This window comes from Panthera leo, chromosome C2 (genome assembly GCF_018350215.1).
Source record: "Panthera leo isolate Ple1 chromosome C2, P.leo_Ple1_pat1.1, whole genome shotgun sequence".
Classification (NCBI taxonomy): Eukaryota; Metazoa; Chordata; class Mammalia; order Carnivora; family Felidae; genus Panthera; species Panthera leo.
In genome coordinates this window covers 123,604,841-123,618,096 of record NC_056687.1, presented here as the reverse complement: position 1 = coordinate 123,618,096, position 13,256 = coordinate 123,604,841, and the positions used below count along the sequence as shown (strand labels likewise).

The 13,256-nt window shown below is 37.6% G+C and overlaps 1 protein-coding gene across 1 annotated transcript in view; it reads right to left on the bottom strand.

Annotated features, from left to right (window-relative positions):
• The window catches only part of COPB2 (COPI coat complex subunit beta 2), a 31,202-nt gene extending 18,442 nt beyond the window's left edge, over window positions 1-12,760 (bottom strand). The window contains exons 1-5 of the mRNA XM_042954608.1: window positions 12,574-12,760; window positions 6,236-6,373; window positions 2,686-2,772; window positions 2,361-2,487; window positions 1,368-1,516 (exon numbers count right to left, since the gene is read on the bottom strand). Coding sequence (XP_042810542.1) covers window positions 1,368-1,516; window positions 2,361-2,487; window positions 2,686-2,772; window positions 6,236-6,373; window positions 12,574-12,576 — 504 coding nt within the window. The 5' untranslated portion in view covers window positions 12,577-12,760. The remainder of the gene's footprint in view (window positions 1-1,367; window positions 1,517-2,360; window positions 2,488-2,685; window positions 2,773-6,235; window positions 6,374-12,573) is intronic.
• Window positions 12,761-13,256: the final 496 nt, after the last annotated feature.

The window sequence follows — 13,256 nt, the reverse complement described above, 5'->3', positions numbered from 1 at the left end:
AGAGGTATCATTTAATAATTATCACACAAATAACATGTATCATTGTCTATAAGTTAAAGGAAAACTAACAAAAATGTTATACAGACCTAAGTATACACACGTAAGCAAAAGTTAATGCAATATATAATTTGAAATCTATGCATGTAGAGGCATTTTAAAAATCATAATGGAAAAAGGAGTATGGCTGCACTCTTGCATCTTGTATTAAGCATCTAGTACAAGCAAGGTACTGTGTTGCAAGATACTGAGTATCTGTTTGAGGGAGTGGAGGTGACACATAGTTCCTGCCCCAAACATCAACATTTCGGGGGGATACAGATTTCCATACACACATCAGTTATCATTCAAAATGAAGGCCATAATGGAGACAAAAGGAATGGAAGGAAGGGACTGAGCAGGACTGCCTCTGTCTGGAGATGAAATGGGTGTCTGAAAAGAGCTTCTCAGAGTAAATAATTGTGCTAAGCCTTGAAAGATAAGTAGTTCTCTAGAGGGGAAAAAAAAAAATCAAAAGGGAGAATAGAGAGTGTCACAAGCAGAGGTAATAGCTGAATATGGTTATGTGAACATTCATGGCATCTCTAGAGAATGGTGGATAGACCAGGGTTATAGGAGATGTCTCATCATATTAGCTGTGGCTAGTCTTGGAAACCCTTGTAGTCCACACTAAGGTATTGGAACTTTACTCTCAGACTGGGAACTGAAAGATGAAACCCATGTTATAGAAAGATAATTGGCAGCAGTATGGAGAAGTGGAATAAGAAAAAGAGAATGGAGGCAGATGAAATTTAAATGTAAAATAGATTAACAATCAGCAGAGGTCAACAATGAATACACTAAAAGGAAAGAGGAAATAGAGGAAATACACTAAAAGGTGAGGGAACAGAAGATTCTGGCATTTTTCTTATTCTGGGTTTGCAGTGGTTTAGGTGGTTTAAAAGTCTTTCAGTATACTGCTTTGATATGGAAAAACACTCCTTCCATTAAGAGCACCAAGTTGCAGTTAGAGAGGGAGGGAGCCAAACCATAAGAGACTCTTAAAAACTGAGAATAAACTGAGGGTTGATGGGGGGTGGGTGGGTGATGGGTATTGAGGAGGGCACCTGTTGGGATGAGCACTGGATGTTGTATGGAAACCAATTTGACAATAAATTTCATATTAAAAAAAAAAAGAGCACCAAGTTGCTACAATATTCTTCTAAACAGAATATGTCCTTCTGGATCAAAGTGAGAGATCCTATTTTGACTTCAATACAAGCTTTTGAGAGAAACTTATAATCAGGAATAACTTTCTGGGCAGCCAGGAGTAAAATACCTAAACAACTGTATTTTACCACCATAACTGATACAAATAGTGGACACCCTACCTTGATGGTCCTGTCCAAAGATGCACTGGCAAACTGGTTGTTATCTTTGGGATTAATCACAATCTGCATAACATAATGGGTGTGTCCTTCAAACACTTGTGAGCAGGACCATTTTTTATCCCAGTCCCAGAGCTTAATAAGCATGTCATCTAGACCAAAAGAAAGTCTCAAGTTAGTTGCAATTTATATTTCTTTCAGTCAGAACTAAGAGGCAGTCTTTGTGCTTTTTAAGGCAGCAAATCTAAGAGAAATCATACATTCCATGACTTAAAGAATCAGAACTGAATACATTTTTCAAAATCCTTATTTATCCTAAGAATAAACTTAACTCTCTACACAAGAGCGGAGATAAGATACAGAAATTACTAACGGCAAATACAAAAGTTTCATGAGAAAATTTAAGAAAGCCTCAGTGGGCTTTACAGAATGACAAAAGAGTAACAGAAGTTTGATTAGAATCTAAGTATGACTGAATAACGAGGTCGGTGACTAGGGAATAAGCATTCCTCTTATATGAATGGCTAAAAAAAGCTTTGAATTACTTCTCTCAATTTTAACTTAAAAATGTTTCAAAGAACCATTACCAATTCAATGCAACTTGTCTTAATTGCCCTCCAAAGAGTCCACTGTTTTAGATGGAATACCAGCGAGCAAAGTAGCCCAAGTATAACCTGAGTAGGGTATATGGCAATCCAGCAAAAACTCACTTACCAGCATGTAAATTAGCTTTCTGTTCAGATGTTTAATCATCTAGACCTGTAGGCCTTCCCTGACAGGAACTGGAACAAGTGCTATACAAATCCTAAGCAGAGTTGATATTTCATTAAATACAAAAGCAAGCAGCATTGATAGCACGCTAATGGATTTAAATAGTTTAAAGGCTGCTTGGAATTAGAACTCTACTTGTAATGGCAGTGAAAGAATTGCACGTCTCGCTGAATGAAAATGAATGACTCAAAGAGATGCACGTAACCAAAAGAAGTCACTTCTTACCGCTGCTAGTGAGAATGAAAGGCTGGGTTGGATGAACAGCAATACAGCGAATGTAGTCCGAGTGTGCTTCAAACATATGAACCCTCTCCAGAGTGTTGTAATTGAACACTCTGATCTGCATATCATCCTGGAAATGAAAATCTAGAAGTCATTACTACTGTTACGAAGTCAACTGCACAAGAAAAGTGGATTATAGGCTCAAGGATTAAAGTCCAAGCTTCAAAACATTACACTAATTAAAAAATCAAGAATTAAATCATGCACATTATCACTGACCAGTTCAGAAATTGAACTGAAGGGATTAGAGATTCACAGAATTACTTACCGCTCCTGTCACAACCCAATTCTTTCTTGCAACAAACTTTGCAGCTCGAACAGGAAGATCACATACTTCAAATGTTTTCACCAATGTCTTTAAAATTAATGAAAACACATACACTTTGAGTTATGAGAAAATAACTGAAGAATCCATTGTTATATTTAAAACATCTATTTATTTAGATCACTTCTAATTTAAAAATATTTTCAGGCTAAAATACAAAAGTTCAACAATCAAATGAAAAACACAGACCAATCTTCTCTTCTTTAACAGTTTCAAAACTAAAATACTTACAAAGGATAAAAGAGAGCAAATGTCCACAAGATGAAATTCCAGATCCTCTGTGCTCCAGCCTGCCCTTTCTTTTTTCTCTAGCCTCACCTTTGGCTACTCCCAGCCTTACCTTTCCTCCTCCTGAAAACCTACCCACAGATCCTTACACTCCCCTTTCAAAACACAGCACCTTCATAATTATGTGTTTAATGTCAATCTTTCCCACTAAGCTCCCTGAGGGCAGGAATCTTTTCACCACTGTATTTCCAGAGCTTAGAACAGTGGCTGACAAACAACCAGTGTATAACAACTATTTGTTGAATGAATTGGCTTAGTTTGTTTATTTATTAAAGCTTACTTATTTATTTAGAGAAAGAAAGACACCACAAACAGGGGTGGGCCAGAGAGAGAGAATCCCAAGCAGGTTCTGCACTGTCAGCATGGAGCCCGATGCAGGGCCTGAACTCACGAACTGTGAGATCATAACCTGAGCAGAAACCAAGATTCGGAAGCTTAACCGACTAAGCCACCCAACACCCCTGCTTAGTTTTCTCTTTAAAATTAAACCCGTCAACTCACAAAATAAACTCCTAAAGAAGATGCAGTTGTTTTGTACATCTCAGCAATATGTTTCCATACAAATGCTGTTTACCTGTCTTTAGTGAAGTTATGCTTTACACAGTGATTTAGATATCTCTTCAAGTTGTTCAGAATGGAATAATATACACAGGATAAAAGTAGATAACTAGGAGACCCCTCCTAGAAAGAACAGGGATAAATGCATCTTTTTGTCCTCCTACTTTGATGCCTTATTTTTTAAAATTCTGAAAATCAAGCTATCATTTTGCAGTATCTTTTTGTGTACCAGAGAGTAATGGAAAAAAGTACAATCTTACTGATGAACCATGTGCACTAAATAAAAAGAACAGAAGCTAGTAAACCTGAAACTAATGTTAACATCGTATGTCAACTATACTAAAACAAGCAAACAAACAAAAACTAAGTTACAAAAAAAAAAAAAAAAAAAAAAAAAGAATAGAGACAGACCTCAAAGATTCTTCACACAAAGACATTAAATGGGGAAGCTCCAACCTGTACAGCCACTGTCAGTTGATTACAATAAAGACACTGAGAGCAGAAAGAACATGCAGTCTCTAAGATGATGGACAAATCCACGAAAGCTTATGAGTAGTCAATAAATCCAGGGATCTGCTGAGCCGTACACATAAAGCAGCTGCAGAACAGTCATGGTTCAGGTCCATGTTAAGTGCTATGACTGATACAAATAACACAAGAGACGGTCTCCACATTCTAGAACCTAAACAGTCTAAACAGGAGGAAAGGCTATACACTCAACAAACACTCAATGTAAGTCAGGAAAATAATGATTAATACTTGTATGGTACCTTACAGGTCTCACACACAATTTTATCTAATTGGATTTAATCCTTTTGATACTCCTGTGATATAGGGAAGGCAACAATATCATCTTCATTTTAGATAATTAAACTGAGCCTTAACATGGTTAAAAGGCTTGCCCACACCACTTAATTGGCAGGATGGCTTCAAATTCCAACATACTGATTTTTTTAATCATTGGACTCACCACCTCAAAGACGTATTTGAAATTCAAGTACATTTGAATATACTTCCAAAAACTTTTTGCCTCTTTCAAGAATTTTGCTCTCAATATACATGAGTGCCAAGTAGCTTCTGTTGGTGATAGAGGGGAAAAAGCAGGGAGAACCAAAAGAGGCAAACCATTCAACAAAGACTTACTGAGTATCTACTATAAATCTGTCAGATATGCACTTGGAGTACCAGTAGGAAATAAGACTAGGATAATCCCTGTCCACCTCAGAACCGCCATTCTTGAAGGAAAGAAGGAAATTAGACAAGTTACCAATGAGGTAAATTATGAAAGTGGAAGCAAGCGGCCCTGCCAGAGAGCACAGGAGGGCACAAAAGAGAAACATGAGGCAAAGTGGGTAAAGATAAAGCAGAGTTACGTTACAGGAAAACCTAGAGAAGGGTAAGGGAAGTACACCTGGGATTTAAAACATACTACAGTGAAATGACAGCTGAGAAATGGCTAAATGGAGCAGAGACAAGGGATCCCCAGGAAGAATTAGGAAGCGCAGTGAGGGCTCGGGGAGGCACCAACATATCTGTTTAGCATAAAATCACAAAGATTTTAAACGTGTGAATGCAGGAGTATATAAAAAAAAAAAGCAATTAGCATGCATATTATCTCCATTAATACAAATGGATTCACAAGATGAAGATGTGAAATTGCAGAGGTGAGAATTCCTGATACAGTGAAATAGGGATAAATGGAATGTTCATTATTCATCAGCTCAAAAAGTAGTAATTGAGCGCTTCCTACGTGTCAAACAATGTTATCAGCAGTAGCATAAAGCAGAGAACAAAGTGTTAATGTGTATAAATTGTCACTGATGGGGTTTTGGTTTAGTGTGCATTCTGTGTCATTAGTGACATAAGACTAACGGTGTTTTTACATTTATTCCTGGCCTTGATTTCCTAAGCCTATTTTTGCCATCTTAAATTATTCAATGTGAGGTTTGTCGGGTATTAAGAACTTAAACGTGGATGTTGAAGGTAATTATTGTATAAGTAGACACAGAAGTGTATGGAATATTGCTGACTATATGTTCTGTATTTTGAAGGAAAAAGATTAAGAATGGTCAACAAAAAGGAAAACGAGACAAACCAATTTGAAGGTTAATTATTTACTCAGATGAAAGAGCAAAACAAGCATGTAAGGCAGACAATCCGTATAATGCATATTTTAATATGTGTAATCAAAAGCTGACTATAAATACTTCTCTGACATACTCTATAATTCATATGGCAGATTGAAAGTTATCTGCAAATAATTATATCGAGTACTTGGGAAAAATAAATAAAATTAAAAATCCCATTCTTAGGAACGTTAGAATATTCACTGAATAGAAAATTAAGTACTATTAAATACTTTATCTAGAGCAAGTGACCTTATATTGGTGGCAATTTCCTTAATTTCAAAGAAAAGTTAATACTACCTACGTCAGAATTTAACATTTAAATATTGTGTATGACAAGACCCAAACGTTTTATCCCACAAGCTATTACCCCATAAATGTTAGTTCTGCTTTACTGAAAATACTTTGTACCAATCTATTTGAGAAAGCAGTCTGCATATAGCTAGTGGATTCTATTTCTTCTCTTTCATTATAGTCACTGTCTAACACACTATTTCTAAAAAGTCCTTAAAAATTCCTACCTGTGTTTCATGATTCCACACGCACACACTGCCATTGTAAAGACTTGCCAACATCCATGGCTCTGTAGGATGCAAATCCACACTCTTAACTCGATCTGATCGAGCAGTTAGCTTTCTCTTTATATCAAGTCGCAGAGGCTAAGGAGAAACAACATCAAAAACCCACAAAACATTAAATTGCTATGCCAAATAAAACATATTTGAGATCTCAACTGAAACACTACATTAACATGCATTAATAGGCCTATAAAACAATTCAGTTTTTACTTTGCTAAACTGTAGGCACAGTTTCAAGTCTAAAGCACCTACTTCTTCACTCATAAAAACATATAAGTACTTAAGTTATTTTTAATTTACAGTAGTTGTTGTCAAACTTGTTGGCTTCGGGAATCTTGTACACTCTAAAAAAATTTACTAAAAAGCTTTTGTTTATGAAGTTTATATCTACTGATACCATGTGAAATATTAAAATTGAAACAACTTAAAAATACTTATTAATTCATTTTCAAATAACAAAAATAAAGTCATTACATGTTAACTTAACATATTTTTATGAGAAACAACTATATATTCCAAATAAATTTAGTGAGAAGAGTGGTAGTGTTTCACATTTTTGCAAAACTCTTTACATTCTATCTTAATAGGAGAAAGTTGGTTTCTCATATTCGCTTTGGCCTTCAATATGTTGTTCTGGTTGATGTATATAAAATAGTCTCATGAAGATATGTAGATGGAAAAAGAGAAATATTTAAATAACTTTTTTCAAACAGCTATGAATATTCTTCTTTCATACACGTTAAAACTTGACAAGTGGTAGTTTCTTAAAGGTTAGTTGCAATATGAAAACTGAAACCTGATGTGGGGCTCGATCTCATGAACCATGAGATCATGCCTGAGCTGAAATCAAGAGTTAGACACTTAACCAACTGAGCCATCCAGGCACCCCTTATTAAGGACACTGACTTTTAACTTACAAAAAAAAAAAATTCTGTGGTAATGAAGAATATGCTAACAGTACAATTTGGTGACACTATACCAGTTCAGTTTTATCTTCTATTACTTTTACACCAACAGTGCAAATTATCAACATAGTGAAAAAGGCCAATAGTGTCTTACTATAAGGAAAACAGTTTTAATTTGTGAACCTCCTGAAAAAGAATGGGGGACTCCTAGGAGACTGCAGATCACATTTTGAGAACCCTTGGTTTACAGAATATCTAAGTAAGCATACATAACATATCCACTAAATCACAATGTTGTGTCCATGTCATGAGTGTCCTATTCGAAAATATTCTAAAGTGTTATTCATGAAGTTTTAGTAATCCTAAACTATATCAATCAAAATAGTATGATACTGGCATAAAAACACATAGATCAATGGAACAGAACAGAGAACCCAGAAATAAATTCATGCATATATGGTCAATTAGCCTGCCAAAAAGAAGCCAAGAATATACAATGGGAAAAGGATGGTCTCTTCAATAAATGTTTGGCAAACTGGACAGCCATATGCAAAAGAATAAAACTGGACCACTATCTTACACCATAGTTAATTTTACAAAAATTGACTCAAAATGGATTAAAGACTTGAATGTAAAACCTGAAGCCATAAAACTAGAAGAAAACATAGGCAGCAAGCTCCTTGACACTGGTCTTGATGATTTTTTTGGATCTGACACCAAAAATAAAGGCAACAAAAGCAAAAATTAACAAGTGGGTCTACATCAAATAAAACGCTGCACAGCAAAGGAAACATCAGCAATGAATTTCATTTCATTTCATTTCATCAATGAAAAGACAACCTACTGAATGGGAGAAAATACCTGCAAATCATATATCTAGATAAGGGATCAATATTCAAAATATGTAAAGAACCCATACAACTCAAGAACAAAAAAATAAAAAATAATAAAAATAATCATCTAGTTAAAAATAGGCAGAGGTTCTGAATGGACATTTTCCCAAAGAAGACTACAGATGACCAATAGGTACATGAAAAATGTTCAATGTCACTAATCATCACAAGTCAAAACCATAATGAGATAGCACCTTACACCCATTAGAAGGGCTATTATCAAAACGACAAGAAATAACAAGTGTCAGTGAGGATGTGAAGAAAAGAGAACCCTTGTGCACTGTTGGCTAGAATGTAAATTGGTAAAGCCACTATTGGAAAACAGTGTGGAGGCTCCCCCCCCCACCCCCCCACCTCTGCCAGAATTAAAAACAGAACTACCATATGTATGACCTAGCAATTCCACTTCTGGGTATTTATCCAAAGAACAAGGAAAGCACCAACTTGGAAAGATATATACACCCCCATGTTCACTGTAGCATTATTTACAATAGCCATGACATCAAAACAATGTATAAGTGTCCACTGATGGATGAATGGATAAAGAAAACATATGTAATATATGCATACTATACGTATAATATTCCATTGTATATATGTACATAATACATATTACATATATTTATATATAATATTCCATTGTATACACACACAGGAATATTATTCAGCCATAAAAAAAGAATGAAACCTTGCCGTTTGTGACAACATGGATGGACCTTGATAGTATTATGCTAAGTCAAATAAGTTGGAAAAAGACAAACGCTATATGACCTCACTTGTATGTAGAATCTTAAAAAAAAAATAAACACACACACACACTAAACAGCTCAAGCTCATACATTCAGAGAACAGATCGGTGGTTGCCAGAAGCAAGGGGTGGGGATGGGCACAATGGATGGAGGAGGTCAAAGGGTACAAACTTCCAGTAATAAAATAATTAAGTCCTGGGGATATAATGTACAACACGGTGACTAGTTAATAATACTGTGTTGTATATATGAAAGTTGCTTAGACCTTAAAAGTTATCACAAAAAAAAATTACTCTAACCACGTATAGCAATGGATGTTAACTAGACTTACTGTTGTGACCATTTCACAATATATACATATGCTAAGTCATTATATTGTACACATGGAATTAACATAACATTATTTCCATTATACCTCAATAAAAAAATTGATTTCTTCAGACAAAAGTATTTTGGTATTTTATTATTATTAGTATTAGTAACAGTATTAGTATTAGTAAATACTAGATGAATGGGATGTGTGATCAATATGGGTTATATCCATGTCCATGAAGGCCTTTGGAGGCAAATGGGAATATTTATAACATTTTAATGGATTTAAAGTTATAGGAACCTAACGTACTTAATTAGGAACCTAACGGATGCATTACTTAGTAATCTAATACAAGAACCTAATTCTAATTAGAACAATTTTAAACAAAAATTAAAATACTCTTGAGTCAGAAAATGCTAATAGTTTAAAACAGCTTTCTTCAACCTGGATTCATCTACACCACAGACAAGAAAATGATGTGAATAAAGTATTTTCTCAATTCTCCCAAGAATACTTACCATTCTAGAAAAAAAGTTAATTCATTATAAACAGTGATACCTTTGGATTTAGTCTTAATTCTCTCTTGGACGCAGATTGGGGAAGACTGATTTAAAATGTTTCCCCTTCGACAGGTTTTAAACACAACCGAAAAGTTTATTTGGCAAGTTGAGTTACTGCGGAATCTTTATTTCTGTAATCTTCCAGAATGATCATGAATGGAACAGAAATTTAAGGTTACTTTTCAACACAAAATGAAGATCACTAGATATTTTCAGCAGAGATAATTTTCTGAAACAAAGCAAACGCCTCACAAGGCTTTTATTCATCTACTACCTCCAACCCTGTTATCACTTCTATACACGCCTCTCCCACTTTTAGCAATAACCTAGATCTCTTTACTTTAAAAGATCAGAGTTCTTTGGCTCTTCTCTACAATCACCAAAAAATGTTTCCACTGCTGTGCCTTTCTCTCCATCTCAAACTCTCCACTTTCAAATCACCATCCTGACACTTCTTGGTCATTCAGGGAAGCAGGACTTTTTACTTCATCCTTTTCTCAATTTTGCCTCATTAATTTGCAGGACAAATTTCACCTCCTTTTGCTGGTCTCTTCAGAGTGAACAAACATGAAATGTCTATTGTGTGCCAGGAACCACAGTGGGGGCTTTCACGTAAGCCAGCACATCTCACACTTTTCCTCTAGCAAATGAGGAAATCCATCACTTACAAACTGTATATATTTTACCATATGGATGTTTAATGATTACTGAGTAAAAGTGATGCTATGGAAAGTTGGGCCGGGGGACTAAGCAACCCTAGAATACTTCCAAGTATCCCTAATTCACAAATCCCAGTTTAAAAAGCACGTATGAAATCTCTTGTTACATTTCTCCCAACATTTAAGTGACTACTTTGAATGAGACACTGTATTAGACACTCAAGGATACAAACACGAGTAAGATATTCATACTGTACCCTTCGTTCTAAATGCCTCCATTTTCGAAAAACCGGATGCATTTGGGACTCTTTTTTTTTTTTAATGTTTATTTATTTTTGAGAGAGAGAGAGAGACAGACAGACTGTGGGCAGGGGAGAGGTAATGAGAAGGGGAGACACAGAATCCGAAGCAGGCTCCAGGCTCTGAGCTGTCAGCACAGAGCCCGATGCGGGGCTCGAACTCACGGACCGTGAGATCATGACCTGAGCCCAAGTTGGACGCTTAACTGACTGAGCCACCCAGGCGTCCCCATTTAGGACTCATCTTAAATGCTGCTGCCACCAATAAAATCTTTTGGATTACCTTAGCCAGAACTATCCTTTCCTAAGGGATCTTATAGAAGTTAATTTTAACCTTTAACATTTGTATACGTATCTCTTTTTGCTTTATAGAGTCGATTCTTCTTAAGGGCAGGGTCATTGCTTTACTCATGTCTTTATCTCCACAGCATCTTCTACATTTGGATATGGGGTTTAAGGACAGATGGTATAATCCAGGTCTAGGGAATTATGCTGCACCCAAATTTCAGTTCTGCCACTCATTTCAAATATGCAGTAATGGGCAAGTTTACTTAGAACTTCTCTCAGGTTCGACATTAAGTAAAACGGGGATAATACTTTTATTTACGTCTTAGTGTTATGAGAATTAAATTCAGTGTTAAGCAGTTAGAATAGTGCCTGGCCTATCATAACCGCTCCATAAACACTTCTTATAACTCATTCTCCCAGCTGTTGAAAGACTTAGGAGGCAAATGATTAGCAAATTGCATGGGCACATAGTAAACACTCTATGGTAAACAAGTGAAAAAATACATTCGTATTTGTATCTCATTAAAAAGATTTTAAATGTATTAAAGAATGAAGGATGTTTCGTTAGAAAATGTCCATTACTGAAAGCGCAGCAGATCCCAGACCAGAGCGGATCATTGGCAATATGAAGTAGGATCATTAAGAGACCTGAGATCTTGTTCAGGGACCCTTAACCTGGGGACCCAACGAAGTTCATGGATAAGGATAGGGGAGAGGTGGTCTCTAGTGAACCCACTGAATTTTTTGCAACGCTGTGTGCTTCTCTACCCATTATCCATAACTTTCACCAGTTTCCCTAAGGACTCAACCTCTGCTGTAATCCCAACTCTGCCTCAATTAGCTTTTTACAAACTTTTTTTTTTTTTTTACCGCAATATACAGATTTTGGATTTATTAATCCCAAAGTTCTTCAAGCTCCAAAATCTCTGAACCTATGCTCCATAACAAGTAAAAAGTGGGGGGAGGTGCAGGATAATGTTTAAATACAGAATACCGACTTTCTTACTTTTTTGCAGAAATCATATCCTCACACTATTGTACTTTTTTTCTTCTTATTAGAACACTCTTGGGCAAAAGTACTTTAGGGTATTTTTGAGGGTGAGAATGACAATAAAAAAGTGCTACCTGTCCTGACTGCCATTCTTACCAGCCACTATCCTTGCAAATGCAGAAAAGTACACCAGTTTTATAAGCAACATCCTAACCCTTCTTTGCCCCCTAGAAACTTAAAGTGGGATGCCAAAGCATTCGAAATTCCACTTTGAACTCCATATACATTTTATTTACCTATTTCAGAGGGAATGCTTTTCTGTTTAAGATCGTCAGTGCGGTCAGCACACGTTATTATAGCAAGAACAAGCCCAACATGAGAGTACGGTCAGCTGCCGCCGTGTTAAGGGCAGAATGAGGTAGTTTTGTCAAAGCCCAGGCACTGCGTCTCCAAACCACCTCAGATTCCTGGGCCCCACCGCCGCCGCCTCCCTCAAAAAACTCAAACCGGACCAGGACCCCGCAAGGCCTGAGGCGGCGGCCGCATCCGCAGCCCGCACTCCAGCAGCTCAAGGGTGACCTCAGCCGAAAAGGCCCCGCTCCCTCCTGCAGGGTCTGGACCTACCATCGCTCCGTTGGTCAGAGCCCGGGAGCCCGCACTTGCCACCGGCGACGCAGACCCTGAGAGACCCACCGACCTGCAGCCGGCCGACTGACTGACGTGGAACTTCCGGGAGGCGATTCTCGCGATAATGGAAGCCAGGCCGCTAGCGCCTGCGCAAACGCGACGCAGGGTGGCCGTTTTCCAACGCCCTTCTCAGTTTCCCAGGCAACGCGGCCTTCTAAACTGTCCTGAGCCGAAGGGTTTGAGAAGGCTGCGTGTGGTCTTTAACCACCAAACGAAATGGACTCGATCCCGTGAGGGGAGACTGAGAACTAGAAACCGAGAGAGAAAAAAAAGATGAGAAAAACGAAATGCTTAATCCCTTTGGACGCTAACGGCAGGGGGAGCACCGCCGTAGTGGAGTTGTGGTTTGAGGAGCCGCGTCCGCCTCTTCCGACTCTGGCTCTGATGGGAGGGAACCGGAGAGGAGGCGGAGCACGGGTCCGACGCCTCAGTACTAAGGTGGCCAGAGAACTAGGACCAGGAAATTCTCTGCGAGCCCTGGACCGAGCGCCGAGTGAGCCTGGGAAGAAATGGCCAGACTCAGGGCCGGGCTTGAGGCCTGTAAGCTTGCAGGGAGGCCAAGAGCCTTCAGTCTGGAGCCCCCAGGAGATAGGGATTCCAATCACGCATGATCATTTGTT